General features: G+C 39.3%; 1 protein-coding gene across 3 annotated transcripts in view; it reads right to left on the bottom strand.

The window, feature by feature from the left end:
• The window catches only part of FBXL17 (F-box and leucine rich repeat protein 17), a 294,482-nt gene that overhangs the window by 150,254 nt on the left and 124,247 nt on the right, over positions 1-19,981 (bottom strand). Inside the window, exon 7 of one of the 3 annotated variants that reach the window (XM_071580978.1) lies at positions 13,403-13,707. The exons of 1 other annotated variant lie outside the window; for it this stretch is intronic. In XM_071580978.1, coding sequence (XP_071437079.1) covers positions 13,686-13,707 — 22 coding nt within the window. In that variant the 3' untranslated portion in view covers positions 13,403-13,685. Of the gene's footprint in view, positions 1-13,402; positions 13,708-18,362; positions 18,744-19,981 lie in introns of those variants that run through there. One more of the 3 variants, XM_071580977.1, reaches the window with a different exon arrangement.

The raw sequence follows: 19,981 nt of genomic DNA on the forward strand, positions 1-19,981 counted from the left end.
TCGCTGTTCACTTGCTCTTCATTGTGACTATGTTTAATTTTGGTAGGCTTTCAGGATACTCCTTGGGAAAAAGGCAGTCAGATTATTCTATGTGTCATATTTGAAGATCCCAAACAGATCTCCAAATCCATTATTTAAAAGTTTTCATTACTCAAAACTTCTGGTGAATAAACACGGCCCAAATGAACCATATATACATAACTGAATCTCATACCTCCAACAGAAAATGGAAAAGACAATAGGACACTGTACACTTTATTTAGCATCTGAACGTGCATAATGTGGTTACCATTAAGTTCCCTGGATGTATCTTCACGCCCTACGAGGAATAAGTACCACTTAATTAATTTGCTGGCAAAATAAATGTTAATGCTGTCATGATTTGTACCTCATTGTGTGATATATAGCCAATCATCTTCTCCCCCAGGATTAGCTTCCGAATTTGAAAATAAAGTTCATAATACTTTAAATTTCTCACATTTTTTCTTGTATCACAGTCCCTGATGTGCATTCAGTGTTCTCTGATAGAGAGATAGGATAGAGGTCCTTGATTACAGGGGAGCTTATTGGCAGTTCGACAGAAAACCACAAAGCTCCTTAAGTCTCTGGATTAATGAGAAGTGCTGAACTGAGGTGCCCATGAAAATGAAAAACTTGAAACTCCAGACAACATTTTAATAATTGTAATATCATACTAGTCAAATATACTTATTAGAGCAGTGCTTATTCTTACAGTGCATGTACAGTCAGGTGGCAATTACTGCATTTTAGCATGAAGTTTCTAGCTTTGGCAACGAAAGCAATCTCAAACCAGTGCTAATCTAAGCTCCTTCCACTTTCAGCAGAGACATCTGAGGAGCAAAAGCTGCTTGAGACTCAGTAACATTTGTCACTGTTCCAGAATTACCTGTTCTGCACTGCAACAAACCCATAAATTTATAAACAACTATGTGCAGACAGTGATTTTCAGACCACAGACAGAAACAAGCCCAAAAGGGTTGACAGACTAAAACCTAAATAAAGAATAGCTCAGTTTTCAGCTGTCTGAAGTGGAAAATAAAAGTCATGATGTCCTTCATTATTGATTTAATCTTACACGATTTTTAGAATAATTTAAATTACTTGTCTTAAGCAATTTACACACATCAATGAAAATAAAAACTGAGAATTTGAGCTAATGCAATGGTATCATAATGCCTCCCACAACAAATTATAGTACTGTGTTAGAAAAAAATCATCTTATTATTCAATGTCTTTCTCAGAATGTTGTATAACCTGAAGTATTAAGATACATGAATTTAAACCTTAAAAAGTAAGTCTTTGTTTGTTCTTAGATTTTACTAAAAAGTATTCAAAAGTTTGTTTAAAACTATAGCATCGTGTTAGACTTGTTTGTAAAATAAACATTGTTTTTATCTCAGTTGGTTAAAACTTGGTTGTAACAATGCCAAGGTCATGGGTTCAATCCCCTGTGTGGGCCATTGACTTAAAAGTAGGACTCCATGATCCTTGTGGGTCCCTTCCAGCTCAGAATAGTCTGTGTGTGAGTCTGTGTGTGATCTCTATTTTCAATTTCTTTCTAATGACAAAAACAATTCATAGAAAGGAGAAAAATGCCTGCAGATACCTTAAAGCTGCACAGATATAAGGTGCAATTCAGCCTGCATTATGTATTAAAACACAATTTGTACTTTCCAATAAACAGCTTTAGCAAAGATGTACTCAGCTTTCTTAAAAGACTGATTATATGAAGACTCAAAGCACCATAAAACACCCCCATATTTTACTGCAATGACCTAAAAACAACAACTCTACATTTGAGCCACTGCATCTCACAAATACTTGAGCTGTATTGATACCACAGAAGATCTTACCTTAATTACTCAAATTTCAGCCAAGGTCTCTCAGTTATATTCTGCTATTATATTTCACACAGATTCTGCATTGAAAAGCAAACACAGAAATTCTCAAGAGCTAAAGCCAAAAGAGAAGGGCAGTCAATTGAGTTTCTGATCATTCCTACTGTAACAAATAATGATGAACCTCACGGAAGAGCAGGCACTTCATGATGTAGTTGTTACAAACTTATTAATTTTTGCCTGTCCTACCTCCTAGAAACTGCAAAATTGCGTGTGGGTTCATCGTGTTCTTTAAATACTTAGTGGCACTTCAATGTTGAAAATTTATTACTTTTAAGGTGCTTTTCACTTGCTAGTGATAAACAAGTGAGTTATTCTACTGGACTAAGTTTCAAATAACTTATTTGATTTTAAAAATTATTATAAATTCAGAATGCAAATTAATTAAAATTACACATAAATCGCCATTTGTCATAACTGAATTTCATTGTTACTGAAGGACACAAATCACTGAATGTTTGATGCAAATTAGGCAGGAAAATTATTTTATGGTCTAATATAAAATAAAACTGTTATGTACAATGCTCCATTATTTTTAACATATGCCTAAGTAAGATAGGAATATTTTAAAGTGATTCTTATGTATACACTTGCTTTGTAAAAGACGAGAAATTTAAAAGAGGATCCAATCTGCAACACTAAGAAGCAGCCAGTACACAGCTGTGACAGGATTACAAACCAGGAGGCTGGAGCTGCTGTGAGTTCACCAAGGCTGAAAGTGGACTACTGGTAAGTGCTGAAAACTGCCCATACAGCCATTCAAGAATTTAAAAAAGGCTGTGGGAAGAGTACAAGGTGATTAAAAATAGATCAGAACACACAAATTAGGAAATGGCTGACATTGCAAAAATGCAATTAATAAATACAGGCATTCGCTGAAGAAACTTGGGTCAAACTCTTAGGAAAGTAGAACTAGGAATACCAAGCACTGGAGAATTAAAAAACATGGTCATTCATTGATCTATGGTTCATTTGAGGATCAGGAAAGCAGAAAGTTTAAGCTCATCCTTTTTCAGCAGAGGACTGAATAACACACTTTAGTCGCTGTATTTACTTTGAGGATTGCTTGTTCTGCTGATCAGGAAATGTTTCACTGAACGGAGTTTAAACCTCTTGAATATGACATGGCAGTGCATTAGAGGAGATCAGAGAACCTCATTACTGGAGCTTCCAGAATGGGTCTTAAATACACAAATAAGGATATTGTCTTTTGCTACTCATTCCCAGTACAGGGTGAAAAAAACCCAGACTTAATAACCTATGTCTAGTGCAGAAAAACAGACGCAGCTGTAACTCCTGTGAATTAAAAATCCACAATCATCTTCATCATTAAACTTATTGGAAAAGGTATGAGAAAACAAATTCTTTTTTGGGCGATGCTTCCTTTTCAGTATTAAGGCACTGAATATTCAGTGCTGGGCAGCAGAGTGTGGTGCCTCCATCTATAGTCGAGCGAACTCTGCTGCAGAATGATTACATGTTTAACTCCACCTAACTACTACAATACTAAAGCTCTCATTGAGAACCTAAAACACACCTATTAGCCCATTATGGTTCCTTATCACTGAAAAGCATTCTCTATAAAGCACTGAACACATACAATCCTACTTCAGTGCCTCCTATCGTTCCTTTAAATCTCTCACCTAGTGCTGTTCAGCTCTTTTGGGTTTGAACCTCCTAATTCCTCAGCTACATGGCATATGGTGGATTGCCCTGATTATAACTGTAAAGTAAATGCATACGACACCTAGAACTCATTTAAGGTAGTCTCCAGTATAATATTATTTACTAATCCACTTCGTGGGAACATTCAAAAAAGGAGAGAGAAAAGTCCCAATGAATTATTTAGTGATATGGCACAGTGCAGTCTGACTTGACAAAACACACTTACCTATGCTCTCCTTCTCTAGAAAAAGAGCCCCTCTTCCTAGGTGTGTATATGAAATATCAAGTTCATTATTTTTCTTCTTCATTAATATCAAAGTGCCTTATCTGTATCATCCCAACTCAGTGTGAGAAAAGTACTTAAAGGAATTGTATGACAGTATTTAGGCTTACATTTAATGTTGTGGGTTCTATGGGTACACATTAAGTCATTTCTACCTCGTACCAGTCCTTCTAGACTATGTAAGTGCACTTTCAGTGTATTGACATTCTATTCTGGATACTTTGATCCTGCCAGGGTGTCATATTGATTCTCTTTGCAACAGGACATACAAGTAACAACAGACAACTAAAGGACAAGCACAACAAACCCAATACCAAAGATGTCTCACTCTCCACACTTCACAGCACAGGCCTCAGCCTTTGAATTCCTTATAATGGTACTGCCCCTGAAAGGAGCATTTGGAAAACTGTGGATCACTGTGACGTATGTAAAAGGCACTGAACTTCTTTGCATGGCAATTCAATGCAATTCAGAGACTATGATATTACAAAGGGAGTGAGAGGCTTTATATACTCACACACACACAAATGCACTTACAGACTTGCACACATATATGCATATACACATTCAAGTATCTAAGAAAATTTTCTTAGCATGGGCAGAGGATTCTGTTAATTGGTAACCACATTTGGTTTTTTTCCTTTTTTCACACTCTGATAAAACCTTTACATGCTTCCTGACAATGAAGTAAGGAAAGGCTTTTGCTACAAAACCCAAATGCCTTATGAAGGAAGAGGAGGCATCATTTGCTCCCTACACTCATGCTGTATATTATTTCCCTTAAGCAGATCATTTACTGAGAACAATATATGGCAATAAGGGTTTATGGTTTGTCAGCAGAATTGTGAGGTCTTTATGTGGTAAACATCAACACCCTCAGTGGGCAAGGAATGACTGCACAGTGTCTCTTGTCTCAAAATGACTTTAGAGTTTTATGAGTAAAATATCATACATAAATCTAGATTGTGTTAAAACTGTATTAACAAAAAACCCACCAAAGCAACGGGTCATTTCTGTCCTAAAATATTATTCTGTGACAACATCTTGGCTACATAACTGGCTCAGTATGAAAATATACTGCAAAAAAGGTTTGGAAGGGGTGAACATTCAGGCAATAATCTCTATCATTTTTAAAGGAAAATAGCTTTCCTAGTCACATTTGTCTATTCCACGTAAGTGTGGCAAACTAAAGAATACAACACTCTAAATCTTTCTGTGTGTATCAATTACACTGTATGTAACTCCCAGAGCAGTATTTAAAAGACAAAGAGCTGAAAACAATATTCTACTTGCTGACAGCACAAAATCTAGCCAATGCAGCTTTAGAAAGATCATAATTTAAAAAATATATAAATAATCTTTTCCCACAGATGTAGCTCATTGAAGAAATAGTTCCAGCTACAGTAGTCTGTTATGTTGGTTGGTATCTTAGGGGAGAAAACAAAGAAACAATAAACAAAAAAGCCCTAAGCCCACTGAATTGTTTGTATGGAATGGAGAAACACACTACAGTAAAAGAATAATTGGCCTAAACCATCCAAACAAAATGTTCACATGTGTCTCTGGAGAAAATGAACCCCTGTGAAGGGGTTAAAACAATGTAAAAGGAGTTCCCGATACAGGCAAGGAAGTCAAGCTCTCAGAAATGAGACAGTATTTCCCCTTGTGGTCACTTGTAAAATAGTTACATACTCCTGAAAGTCACTGACCTCAGAGGCTGAAGATTTTGTTCAGCTATGAGAGAAACAGAAAGGTCTTCAAATAAAGAAATACACAGTTTTCTGATACCATTCCGTATTTCAAATGAGCTCCCACACAACTTCCTACAATCAATACAAATAAGCTGAGATACTTTTGAACATAAAATAAAGAGCCTAAACAAAGACTAAAGAGATACTAAACAAAGAAATCTCATACACACAGACATTTATATAAAACTCCAATAAACTGCCTCAGGAAATTCCACATTCATGTAGCAGACAAAGGTATTGGCTCCCATTAATCCTCCTTCAAGTGGAATACTCTTTCCTCTTGGAAAGAAATAGAGTAAGGTACACTTGCTTAAATCTTCTCATAATTGTTTAATGTTCTGCATGAAGCGAAAGAAAATTCTGTGCAGGTCTTTTCTACAAGAAAAATAGGAATAGAACCTCCTGGCAAAAATCAGACACAAAAAGAAAACGTAGAGAAAGTGGAAGCAGGACAGGAAACGTGGAAGGAATACAGAAACTGTTCAAGCACCCAGGGATGAGGTTAGTAGAAAGTCAAAGCCAAAAATTTAGTTGAAAGTGGCCAGGAATGTCAAAGACAACAGAAGGAACAGTAAGTGCACAGAGGACAAAAGGAAGGCTAGAAAACATCTGGGGCTTCTGCTGAATGAAGCTGGAACACAGGACATGGAAAAGGCTTAGGTACCGAATGTCTCCTTCTCAGTTTTCACTACCAGGCCTTGATGGTCCCAAAGACCAGGGGGAAAGTCTAGAGCAAGGGAGATGTACCTTTGGTGGAAGATACTTAAAGAGTACTTAAGCAAATTGAACACAAGTATTGGGTGTTGATGGGATGTGCAAAAGTGCTCAGGGAGCTGGTAAATGTCAACTGTGAGAAGTGCCTGAGGGCTAAGGAAAACCAAATGTCACTACCTAAAGAAGGACAAGAAAGATGATCCAGGAAACTGCAGTCTGGTCAGCCTCCCCTTCATCCATCCTGGAAACCATCAGCAGGCATATGGAGGACAACAAGGTCACCAGCTTTTTTCCCTCCTCTGGATGCATTCAAGAGCCTTCAAATCCTTCCTATATTTTCAGGCCCAAAACAGCACACAGTGCGCCAGGTGAGGCCCCACCAGTGCTGAGCATAGTGGGTTAATCCCCTCTTTTTCCCAGCTGAATAAAATCAAGACACCCAGATGCACATGGCTCTGGATTCTTCCCAGCCACCATTCTAAATTTATCCAACAAGCTTCGCTTTTTTGCTGCTTTGCAAAATATCAGACACAGAAGGAAGACACAACGAGAAATTATACATTGGAGAAAGCAGTTATAAACAAACATGTTCCTCTTCTGCTTTGCATGCACATTTCACTGTGGTTGGCTTCAAGCGATCACAGAATCAGACTCAGATTACAGAGTGAAGAGCTGTAAAGTGATTATTTTATCAAACATGGCATCTGTTTAAAATCCTTCTTTGCTGAAGAATAGTTGAAAGCATGCCTGGAGTTGCAGCTGATCATTCTGCAATGTTCAGAAGAGAGGTCTTCCAAAAAGTCTTTCTAGTTCACGTATATGTATGTATGGCCAAACTTCGCAAACGAAGATTTGGGAAGGGCTGTCCCCACGTGGCTGTGCCCTTCCAGCCTGCGCAGTGGATTTTAGGTGAGGCTCAGCGTGCGCAGAACTGGCCCCACCGTTTAAGTCCTGAGGTTCATCTGTCACGGCCGAGCGAGCTTGGACAGTGCCAGTGAAGTCCTCAGGACTAGAACCTACAGCACCCGGCATTTCCCAGGAGGTCTCCCATCCAAGTACTAATCTGGGGCTGACCCCGCTTAGCTTCCGAGATCTGACGGGATCGGATGTCAGGGAGGCATTGAGTGAAATCCAGCAGGACTTAGTGTTTTGTAGCACTTTGAGACAGCAGAAACAGAAATTGATAGGTCTTAGCAAAAGCTGCTGTTTCAACATTTTGCTTGTGGCAGCATGTAGCAAAATATTTCCTGGCAGGTTGGCTGACACACAGCTCAAAACCACTACTGAGCAGTCCCACTTTGAGTGTTGTGTTCAGTTCTGGGCCCCTCAGTTCAGGAAAGATCTTGAGGTCTCTTCTCCCAGGCACTCAGCAATAGGACAAGGGGGCACGGGCTCAAGCTCTGCCAGGGGAAATTTCAGTTGGAGAGCAGAAAGAAATTCTTTCCAGAGAGAGTGCTCAGGCATTGGAATGGGCTGCCCAGAGAGGGGGGTGATTCCCCATCCCTGGAAGTTTTTAACCTGAGCTTGGCCGTGGCTCTGAGTGTCATGATCTGGTAAAGGGACTGGAGTTGGACCAAGGGTTGGACTCGATGATCTCGGAGGTCTTTTCCAACCCAATCCATTCTATTATTCTGTGATGACCAGGAAAACAAACTTCATTACACCTCCAATAATCACAACTACCTTTTTCTGGGGTTAAGCCAGACATATGTCAACACACAAGTTCAGGGTACCTTGCATGATAATATGAATCAAAAATCCTTGGTGTGAGATCCCACTGACTTCAGTCCTCACAATGCAGCTACTGAAATCCTATCTTCAAAAATGCAACCCTTCAACTTCCAAGTCCAGATCCTCTTCTAACTTGATCAAATTTAGGTCTGATCTTTGAGGGTTGACCAAGAATACCTGGAAAAATATCTGTCACAGACTGAGAGAAATACTTATTAACATCCAGATAACAGACACTTTCATTCTTCACCTAAGCCTTGCTGATCTGAGACCTTGCCAGCAACTCTTGGTGTATTTGAGTCCCCAGAGAGAAGTCTCACAGAGTGACAATAATCCTCTGATAACAAGAATACAGCTGTCACATATGATAGAAAGCCCCACACTCTGGTGGGAAAGGAATCTGCACATGGACTTGATGCAAACGGGAAAAGGAGCAGAAATAGGTGTCCACCAGGAAGGAATGTTGCTTGGAACAGGAAAGACCAGCTCAATCTCAAATCAAAAACAGTTAAGAGAATACAGAACGTTTTTGTCACATTTTCAGAGCATAGATATATTTGTTTTATTAGTGAGAGACAACCCTGATGTACTCAAAATTGAACTGTCACTATGTGAAAAATCTGTCATTTTTTTTAGAAAGTGGGGTTTGTCTTTTTGTTCGTTCATTTTTCTGTTGTTTTTTTTTTTTGGGGGGGGGGGGGGGGGGTTCTTGTTCTTGCTGTTGTTTGCCTGTTTTCCCAAGTCTTTTAATGCAATTATTCTGTAAAAAATAATCCTAACATCCTACAGCAGAATCAAGCCATAATCCTATTAAAGAAGCAAAACAATTCTTTTAGATGCTTCCCAAAGGTGTGGCTACCAGTTAGTTTAGTTAGAACTCCTACAGGAACTCTGACACAGAAGTGATGATGGAAGTTTCAACTAGTTGGTGTTGGATACGCCTTCTCTCTCATAACTGCATATTAAATAGTTGGACACCAGCAACCAAACAAGCTCTGTCACTGCTTTGTCATAAAATCAAAAGCACTGTAAAATAAATGGATAATTGAAAGGGTTACCATCTCCCTGACTTTAGTTTGTCACCATATCATAGCATGCTCCAAATCAAACAAAAAAAAAATCTCCTGGAGGTTGTCACCTCACTCAGAAAATTTCAAAAGCAATAGAAGTCTAAAAAGAACAGCTGAAAATCGTAAGTTCCATAGAGCATTTTATTGCAATGCAGTTTTAAAATTTAATGAGATGTTGATCTCTTATATCACTTGTTAAAAGAAGCAACAGGGAGACACTTCAGTACACAGCTGATGATGATTCCAGCAACAGGCTCAGAATATGAATACATTCAGAAAAACACTTTTTAATTATGTTAAAGGGGCAAAATATACAAAATGTTTATTCTTATTTACACAAAATGCATAATCAAATAATGCTAAAGCAACGCTATCACAATGATAATTGCTGCATCCAATGTTTAATTCAAATAGTTTAAAAGAAACATTTTCCTATCTGATACCTAAAAAGATAGGAAATACTAATCTGAAGATTTTTCCTGGATTAATTACATCTCTTCTTTATTATAACATTAAAAGCTATTTTTAAAAAATACACTTACTGATACAATGAAATATGAATGCAGGACTTACTTTTCCATGACATACCACATGTGATGTTTGCTGTGAGAAATATCTTAACCATGAAACAAATCCATGCAAAATTCCTTAGTTTTCAGTGGAATACCACAGAGATGTTTGTTGCCTTCTGGTGCTGAAAAGAACATGATCTGAAAGAACTTTCAGAGCTGGTAGCAAACCCTACCATATTTGCAAGACACAGACATGCAAGCCTTCTGCTTTCCAATACATGCAACCTGAGGCATGACCCAGATTTCTGAGTAAAACCAGACTGGGACATCATCACGGAAGCTGATACTTTTTGGAGTAACTTTGGCATCATCAAACCGTAGAAGGAAAAACTGAATCAGAGTTCTGATTCCTCAGATACTCCAACTGGTGTTTTTGGTCAGCTGTGCCAAAGGAAACACTGCATTCGTTGAGATGCGACTCCTGTTTAATGATTCTCCCCAGGTTTGACCAAGGTTTGAGTAGTCCGCTTTTGACTGCTACAGAAAACATCATTATAATTTATCACATCTTCAAAACATTGACTAGAACAGAAGTTTTTATAATGATTTAGTCAACCTACGATTTTCAAACTCCACAGGTCTTATCTTGTTTGTCAAGATTATTCAACTGTAGAGACTGACTTTGGCTGAAAAAGTGAGAAATCTGGAAAAGTAGGAACTTTTTCAAAACTAGCAACAATGACTCCTCACTGTGAGAAACTGGCACTCAGACCTGAAAAAGTACAACTAACACACAACCTTCACACAGAGAAGAGCAGCAAGGCTGGTGAAGGGACTGGAGCACAAGTGCTGTGGGGAGAGGCTGAGGGAGCTGGGGGTGTTTAGCCTGGAGAAGAGGAGGCTCAGAGGTGACCTCAGCACTGTCTAGAACTGCCTGAAATTCTGGCCAGGTGGGGGTTGGTCTCTTCTCCCAGGCACTCAGCAATAGGACAAGGGGGCACGGGCTCAAGCTCTGCCAGGGGAAATTTCAGTTGGAGAGCAGGAAAAAATTCTTTCCAGAGAGAGTGCTCAGGCATTGGAATGGGCTGCCCAGAGAGGGGGTGGATTCCCCATCCCTGGAGGTTTTTAACCTGAGATTGGCCGTGGCACTGAGTGCCATGATCTGGTAAAGGGACTGGAGTTGGATCATGGGTGGGACTTGATGATCTCGGAGGTCTTTTCCAACCCAATCCATTCTATGATTCTGTGATTCTATGACTCATTCATTCTGTAAGCAGGACACCAAAGAATGGGTCTGAACAGTGGTAATGGCAATGTAAACATTGCAAAATTATTACAAAAAGCTTATGCCATGATTGTTCTGGCGAGAACATTACTCAGTCATGTAAAATTAGGTATTCTAACTCTTTAAGAATCTTTGAAGGAAAACAAAGATGCCAAAACTGGTTGTTCCATATGATCAAATATTACAGGTAGCATTAATCAAATTTATTATTTTAAATGTGTTCAAATGTTGAAATGATACACAGTTCTCAAAAGTGAAATGTCTGTTATGATCGTCTAAGTAGTTTGATTAGTGCAAGAAAGCAGAAGAAATCAGGCACCGATGCACATGGATGGCCACTTTTTCATACAACTTAGTCAAAGGGACTAAAACAGACAAATAAATATATCCTAAAATACCAGTCAGTATTACATGTAGATTAATAAAATTTCAGTTGTACTAGCTGCTAAAAATCAATGTTTGTAACTGCATTTCACAAATTCTTTTTCCAAATGACCCAGCTCAGGTTTGCTGGATGAGTTTGGTTGAACTCACAAGCACACAAATGCCACCTGAGCAGACAAGCTGATCGTGGCACATACTCACTACACAACTGACCAAGTTAGGACCACTGGGATAGTTATCAATGGTTAGAAGAGTCACAACATCAAGATACTCTGATGAGTTTGTTTTCAAAACTGTGAGAAACACAGAATCTGCAGTGTTACAGGTGATGGAGGGAACAATAGAAAAAATTCAGCAGAGAGGAGAGAGCAGAGACCTATATTATTTTTTAATTATAGAAGCTACACAATGTTGTTTGAAGAATAGTTCTGTTGGGAAGGATAAAGAGAACATCAGACAAGAGAAGAATTCTAAGTGTGAAAAATTGAACATGTGAAACTGAACAGGAAGAAGATGGAAAAGTGCAAAAACCCAAACCCAACTCAAGTATGCAAATGTTACTCAAACCAGGGACACTCATTTAAATTACTGCTCAAGAAAACCTTTGCAGCTCAGAACAGTAACTAGTCATGAAATATCCAAAGAGCAGAAAGTTAAGGAGGTTAACATAACAGGACTGAACTTTATAATTCAGATCCATATGAACACAGACAAGCACAGGAAAAGTCATCATAACATGAGATGCCTAAGGTCAGTTAAAAATGCAAAAAGGACGAAAGGAAAGCCTGCAGTGAATACAAGGGCAACGCGAGTCCAAGTTACAGCTTCAGGAAGGTACAGACACCACACAATTCCCCAAGTGAGTGTGAAAACATTTGGTGTAATGCTCTATGTAGTGACAAAGAAATCTATCTCTTGTTTTCAGAGAAACTGTGGATATGGAGAGGCACCCCAGGGTAGAATTTTTTTGAGGTGGTGTGAATATTCGTAGAAATAAACAATTACAGGGCAAACATTACACACAAATGATGAAGCATATGATAGCTCTGTGAAACATTTAGAATTGTGCTTAAGACATTTATAAGTTGCACTAATGGGTCTGGTTTTGACCTCTACCAGTCTTGATGTCCACTGTGGAGCAACATGTGAGCAACAGAGGAAGCAGAACTTACCAAGACAGATGAATTCCAAGCATAAAACCGTGAAGAAAAGACACAGCAAACTACAAAATCTACGTGATATTGAATAAGTGCATCAACAGTAGAGTAAAAAAATTTGAGAGAGGGATTGATGCAAATTATTAGACCCTTACAACACCTTCTGGACACAGGAGGTTAATTTGGTGAGTCTGGTAACATCAGTAATAACCTGTTCTGTTCCTATGCTTTATCTCCTGAGACTGTGCCCCAAAGGATGCACAACCTAATTATGCAGCTGGGCTTACACCTCCTCTGTCCCTCATCACCTCCCTTCCTTTCTATCACCTTCTGCTGCTGATGTACTCCTGACAGGAAAGAGAGGAGAAAATTCAGCTTAGAGTTGAAATGGAGCAAATTCTCTATTTTAAAACATGGAATTTTGAAAACAGATTTTATCAAACCCTACCTAATCATAAAGCAAGGAAAGTCAAGCTGCTTCAGCCTAACTTTTTCCATGGGAATCACAAAGACAGCACCAGAGATACAGACACAAAATAGGATATGATATTAGGTGTAGCAGTGCTACCTGCAGCACTCCAACTAGCACACCAGGATACAAGCACTGGACACAGTCACTTTGCTTGGCTTTCCTGAGCAACTCCAGTTTCATTTGGTACTCACTGAAATCATGTATAATTTCACGTTTCACACATGGATCCCAAGTCAGGCTGTCACCTGAGTCCACACTGCCTACATTTGGTCCTTTAAAAGGTCAGAGATGAACAGAATTCATTAATGTGAGCTCCTCCTGCTGCTGCGTATAAAGCGACCCTCACTGCTTTTACTTTGTCACACTCCATTGCTGCCTTAAAAGTCTATAAAAAAGACTCCAAGTCAGGTTTTAGTAGGAGATAAGGGGTAGTTACTTTAATGAGCACTCTGGCTCATCCAGGAATAGACATGATGCAAACTTTGATTTCCATGGCTTTTATAATATAATCCATCCAATCACTACGTTACACATGTCCAGTTCCACCTCTGTCCCCTCCCAGTCCCCACCCCCTGTGGAATTGGGGCTGGGGGTGACAAGACCCTCTGTCTTCATCCACCTCCTCTTCTTCAGCACACAAAGGTCTCTTGGACGCTTTCCAGTGTTCCGGGTCACTCTGCTTCGTGCTTATGTTTCCCTCTGATATTCTCCAATCTTGTCCCTTGAGAAAGAGACTAAACAGCTAGAGAATCTTGCTGCCTGTTCTGGAGCAGGGGTAGAGAGAGAAAGACCTTATATTTAAGTTGCTAAATATTAACCCACTAAAAATTCTACAGCTACTGCTACTGTGTTCCTAAAATATACAAAATATGAAAATCGAAAAATCGAAGACCCATTTGGCATCACCATATAAAGACTATCCATGACGTTATTTAATGAAAATATAAATGTTTCACATGCAGCATCTTCAGACAGTAACAATAACCATCAATACACAACTATTTTGCTCAAGATAGTTTGGAAAGTGAATTTTTAGTAACGGAGACCAATTTATTCTGCTGGCACAATGAAACTCTGGTATACTTTGCTTCCATGGCAGACCAAAGACTCCTCTTAGCAATACATGGCACCCCTATTTTGAGTAGGCACACAGCAGGAGGCAGCTTCCTGCCTTCCTTTCCAAAGAACTATTAGGTTCTCTTTCTGCTCAGACCTGACTGATCACTTTCAGGGCTCAGGATGAATCTCTCTCCTCAACTTTTCTGTTCAGAGGTCTGTGTTTCATTCAGCCTGTGCACAGGGCATGGACGGGGGACTGCTGTTGGTGTGTTAATAATAAGCTAGCCAAGGAGCACACACCACATCGGCCACCCAAACCAAAACAAGATTGCCCAATACTCCACTGAGCACTGAAACAATTAACCTTTTCTCCTCTGTACTATCAGGAAATACCAGTTTGTACATGGCCAGCTTAAAGATTTCAAAGGTTAAAGCACCAAGTGGTTGCTACAGAATGATGAATAACAACTATGGGGAAGCAACTTCTTAAATATTTAGTTCCTTTCTAGACATTTTAACAAACCCTTTCAAATTATCTGATAATATATTTGGGTATTACAACATACACCTCTGCATCAGAGGATATAACATAGTCAAAGAAAGATAACAAGTACAAATATTGTACAGTTCTCCATGTACTTGTATATTGTTTTGGGGCTTGGTTTTTACTGTTTTTTTTTTATCCAGTCATTATGCAACTCCAATTACATTTAAAGACTAAATCAAATTTACTGGAAAACCAAAATCAATTTCAGGTAAATGCAGCCCTAAACCATTTTTATTTATTTATCTATCTATCTATCTATCTATCTATCTATCTATCTATCTATCTATCTGTACATCCATCCGTCTATCTGTCTATCTGTCTGTCTGTCTGTCTGTCCAACTGTTAATTTACAAATACGGAAGAAACAGAATCTCTTAAAAATGTGGATGGAGAAGACATCACACTTGCCATATCAATACCAACTGCTAATTCAGAGTTCAAAAGGCAGCATTAGTTCCTTTTTGCACTGTCTGGACAGATGAAGGGACAGCAGTGGATATCCACCTGGACTTCAGCAGGGCTTCTGACACTATCCCTCAGGATATTCTCATAAGCAAATGCAGGAAGTGTGAGCTGCACAAGGGGATGGGGAAGTGAGCTGAGAACTAGCTGAATGGCAGGTCTCAGAGGGAGCTGTGTCAGTGCCTGGTTGGAGGCTTCTCACTCACTAGTGGTGTCCCCCAAGGATCAATACTGGGTCCAGTATTAACTTATCTATCAATGTCTGGGCTAAAGGGGCACCCCAACACTCCAGAGAGCTCTACACCCCTTTAGAAGGACCTTGATAGGTCAGACAGACAGACAGAGAGGAAGTATCTGAAATTCAGCAAAGGCAAAGGCAGAGTCCTGCAGCTGGGAAAGAACAACCCCAGGCACCAGGACAGGCTGGGGAATGACCTGCTGGAGAGCAGCTCTGCAGAGAAGGACCTCGGGGTCCTGGTGGAGAAGAAGCTGCCCATGAGCCAATAGTGTGTCCTTGGGGCTAGGAAGGCCAAAGGAACCCTGGGGTACTGAGGTAGAGCACTGACAGCAGGACAAGGGAAGTGACCCTGACCCTCTAATTCCTGGTGAGGCACATCCCCAGTGCTGTGCCCAGTGCTGGGCTCCTCAGTACCAGAGAGACTTGGAGCTCCTGGAGAGGGTCCAGCCAAGGACCACAGAAATATCAAGGGACTGGAGCATCTCTCTTACACAAAAAGGCTGAGGGAGCTGTGTCTGTTTGGCCTCGAGAAGAGACAGCTGAGAGGGGACCTCATCAATGCCTGTAATTACTTGAAGAGAGGACGGACTGGGCTCTGCTTGGTGGTGCCAAGCAATAAACAGGCAACGGGCAGAAACTGATGCACAGGAAATTCCATCTCAATATGAAGAGGAACTTCTCTCCTGTGTGTTTGACTACACACTGACTGGAACATAGTGGCCAGAGAGCATAAGGAGTCTCCCTCACTGGACATAAACATGAAGTTTCTGGACACAATCCTGAGTAATGTGGTCTAGGATGACCCTGCTTGGGAATGGAGGCTGGACTGGATGACCTCCAGTGGCCTCTTTCCACTGCCAACCATTCTGTGATTCTGTAATACAAGTGAAGGACACATAAATGATCCTCACAGCTTTCCAGGAAACATTTTATCACTAAGTGCCAGTAAGATGAAGAGTGTAAAAGTACTTCTTTAATCTGTATTGATCAATATCCAAGATCAGAGAATAAAGAACATTAAGTAACATCATAATGAAATCTGTGTAAATCACACCTTCAACCATAACCATCAGTGTTCTTCATAATGCCTTACTCTTTTTAAAAAAAAGGTAAGTTCTACTAAAATGAAGTGCCTAAGTTCCAGTTTTTCACAAAACATAAAGTTACTGGCCTATTACTATCAGCCTCTTCCTGTAAAAATAAAAAATTACTGGTGCTACACTCATCCAAAGAGTCGCATCAAATCCCTTAAGTTGCAAACTAAAAATAAGTGTTTCTCAGTGCTTCTTGAAGAAGTATGTTTGACTTAATTTAGGTTCATATCAGCTCTAGTGTTTCACCAATACCTTCCAAGTATTCCAATAATCATTATATACTTTTTAAATTTATTTATCCATAAATCCCACCATAAACACTTACACTTTGTCAGTTTGATGTTGAGTATTTCCTCTTCAAAGATGCTTTCACAAAATACTTAAGTTACTTGACTTTCTTCCTGAATTTCTCTTTTTCCACAAGAAAAACTTAAATGTGAATAAGCTAAACACAAGGCTCAAATGAAAAGATTGCATAAGACATTGGATGCATAAAACATGAAACAGAATCATGATTATACCCAGTAAAAAAGAAGAATCTCACATTTAAGCTGTTAAAGCCATGGGACAGTACAAACCATTCACGGCAGCTCTTTAATAAAACATGAAGGGCTTATGCCATTTTGCCTAGCTCAACTTGTAATCTCTTAAAAGCTCTTTAGGTTAATTATATCTAAATACCATTTTTTTTCAGAGAAATTACAGAAGCAATACACAATCCGTAAAGAAAAGAAGATGGCCTGTTTAATGTCCTACTAATATCCTAAGGCTTTAACAATAATTACACAGAAGTACTGTGAACCAGAATTTATGAGGCTAATTACTGCCTAAAGCACACATTATAGGAGACTTTCTTTAAAGGTTGGTTATGTAATATTCACTATAGCCATTCTTTTGGTTACATGAAAAAAGAAATAAAAAGTTGGTACATGAGGACAGATAAAATCATTTACAGGTATTCTCACTAAATTTTGGCATGCATATGAGAGTCCCAAGGAAGTTGTAGAGATCTACAGTAGAGCACCCTACTACATTAAAAAAAAAAAAAAGGACAGAAAAATGGGTAGAAACTGATTTGAATTTATCAATAAAAATAACAGAGAATTGTTTTGTACTGTATTTTTATCTCTAAAATACTTACACAAATGCAAAGAATGCGCAGATAGTAATTACAGAAAAATTGTGAATATTTTTCAGGAATGGCAGTAAGGCGATTTAGCATCTAAACAAATCTGTATTAAAAACTGTTGCACGGATCCCACAGCCAATCTGTGGGCATTATTTCCCTCCCAAAGACACTATTACGATTTTTAGAAAACAAGCTGCTATTATTTGGTGCAACACTCAACAAGCTCATCTTAGGACAGCAAAGTTAGCCATGAGAGAGCTGTGGAGCAGCTGAAATCCTGATACAAATGGCAGCAATTCTAAGTATTCATGTCGAGCAAAGATCCTACAACGCAACTCTTGCTTCCCAGGATTTTCCAACAGCAGCAGTGCTCATGAAACAACTGCACTAATCAACTTGAAATTTCATAACACAGTCACGTAATTTATCAGTCAGTTAATTTATTAAGTATTTTACATAGTCAAAAAAATTCTTTCTCTGTAAACTGGAGAGAAATGGATTTGATGGGTGGACTGTTCAGTGGATGAGGAGTTGGTTGCATGGTTGTATCCAGTGGGAAATGGTCAATGGCTCACAGTCCCAGTGGACATTGGTGACAAGTCCACTTGTCCAGTGGACAGGACAAGGAAAAAAGGCTCCATAAAGACCTTATTGTATATTGTGGCCTTTCAATACTTAAAGGGTGCTTATAGGAAAGACGTGGACAAACTTTTACCAGGACCTGTTAAGGTAGGACAGATTAATGGTTTTGAAATAAAAGAAGGTTAATTTGGATTAGATATAAGGAAAAAGTTTTTTACAATAAGGGTGTTGAAACACTGGCCCTGGTTGCGCAGAGAGCCTGTAAAAGTCCCAGCTCTGGAAACAAGGTCAGATTGCATGGGACTCTTGAGCAATCTGATCTAGCTGAAGGTGTCTGTGCTCATGGCACAGGGGTTGGACTAGAAGTCCTTTAAAGGTCTCTTCCAACCCAAATCATTCTGTGATGCTGTGATCTTCATCTGCACTCATCTGCACAGGGAAGGACAGGCTATGGACCAAGGGGGTTCTGCAGAAAAGGAGTGGTGGTCTTGGAAGGCAGCAATAATGCCAAGGTCATGGGTTCAATCCCCTGTGTGGGGCACTGACTTAAGAGTTGGACTCGATGATCCTTGTGGGTCCCTTCCAGCTCAGAATAGTCTGTGATTCTGTGAAAATGAACACGAGTCAGCAGTGCACTCTGGCAGCAAAGTCAACGATCCTCCACAATGGTCTGGGCTGGAGCATGGGCCCTGTGAGAGGCAGATGGGATATTTTCAGCCTGGATGAGATACAGTTTGGGGGGCACACAGAGCAGCTTCCCTGTACCTACAATGTCATCAACACGACAAAGTGAGATTCTTACTAGTGGTGTGTGCTCAGAGAATGAGAAAAAATTATGTAAGCTGAAACAAGAGTTTCAGATTGGGTGTTTGGGTATCTGCTTTAGACTTTTCCCCACGACAATTGCCCAGCAGTGGCACAGGTTGCCCAGGGAGGTTGTGCAGACCTCATCTTTGGAGACTTGGATACTTAATTGTCCTGGTCCAGTCTTACAGATGCTCCTGCTCTGAGCAGGGGGGAGGGCTAGAGACACCCTGAGGTCTGGGCTGAATGGTCCTATTCTCATTTATACTGTTTGTAGTAAGGCATTGATTTCTGGAAATCTTAAGACATGTCTTTTCTAACTTGAAAAGAAAAAAAAGTAGAACTCACTCTCCTTTGTAATTCATTCTAAGATATTATAAGATAAAATTATTAATTTTTATTTCAGATTTGACTGTCTATTTTCAAATGCAAGTTATCTCATTCTTATTTACACATTTTTGAATTTCACCAGCTCTTACCTTAAAACTCTTCTATACTTCGTCTTGCAAGTGAGTTGTCAGAAGACCATATTACTTTACTTCAAAAAACATTAATATGGGAGCCATTTGTCCCACTGTGATATTATCCTTTTTAAGGGTATATTAAATAACTTTCTTTACACTGACCCCTTTGGGCATGGAGTTCCCTTTTACTCTTCATAATCCCTAATCTGTTTCAGAATCACTGCTCTCAAAGGTGTGACTCTTTCCCCCTTGTGCAGGTACATTCTGCATTTTATGTCCCTAAATACACAATTTTATATATGGTTATACTGAAATGCATTTTTCCCAGCATGAGCTTAGCTCACTAAAATAATCTAGATGGCTTGGCATCAACAGTCTGTCTTCAGTGTTGTTTCCTGCCTCCCTCTTCTTGAATCACCCAACGATTTCCACAGCTGTAATTTTATATGCACCTGGAATATACACATACAAATAACAAATGACTGTTGATCTCTCACCGATCTCTTTCAATATATGACAGCAGCGTAGGTTCAAATTAAGAAGCCAAAATGCATGGAAAAAATAAGATTCTAACGTGAAAGAAAGATGATATTAACTTCATTCTGAAGTATATAAAAATTGGATTTATAAATATGAGCCAGACTAGTCTTCAAATTTAT

Source organism: Pithys albifrons, chromosome Z (assembly GCF_047495875.1).
Source record: "Pithys albifrons albifrons isolate INPA30051 chromosome Z, PitAlb_v1, whole genome shotgun sequence".
Lineage (NCBI taxonomy): Eukaryota > Metazoa > Chordata > Aves > Passeriformes > Thamnophilidae > Pithys > Pithys albifrons.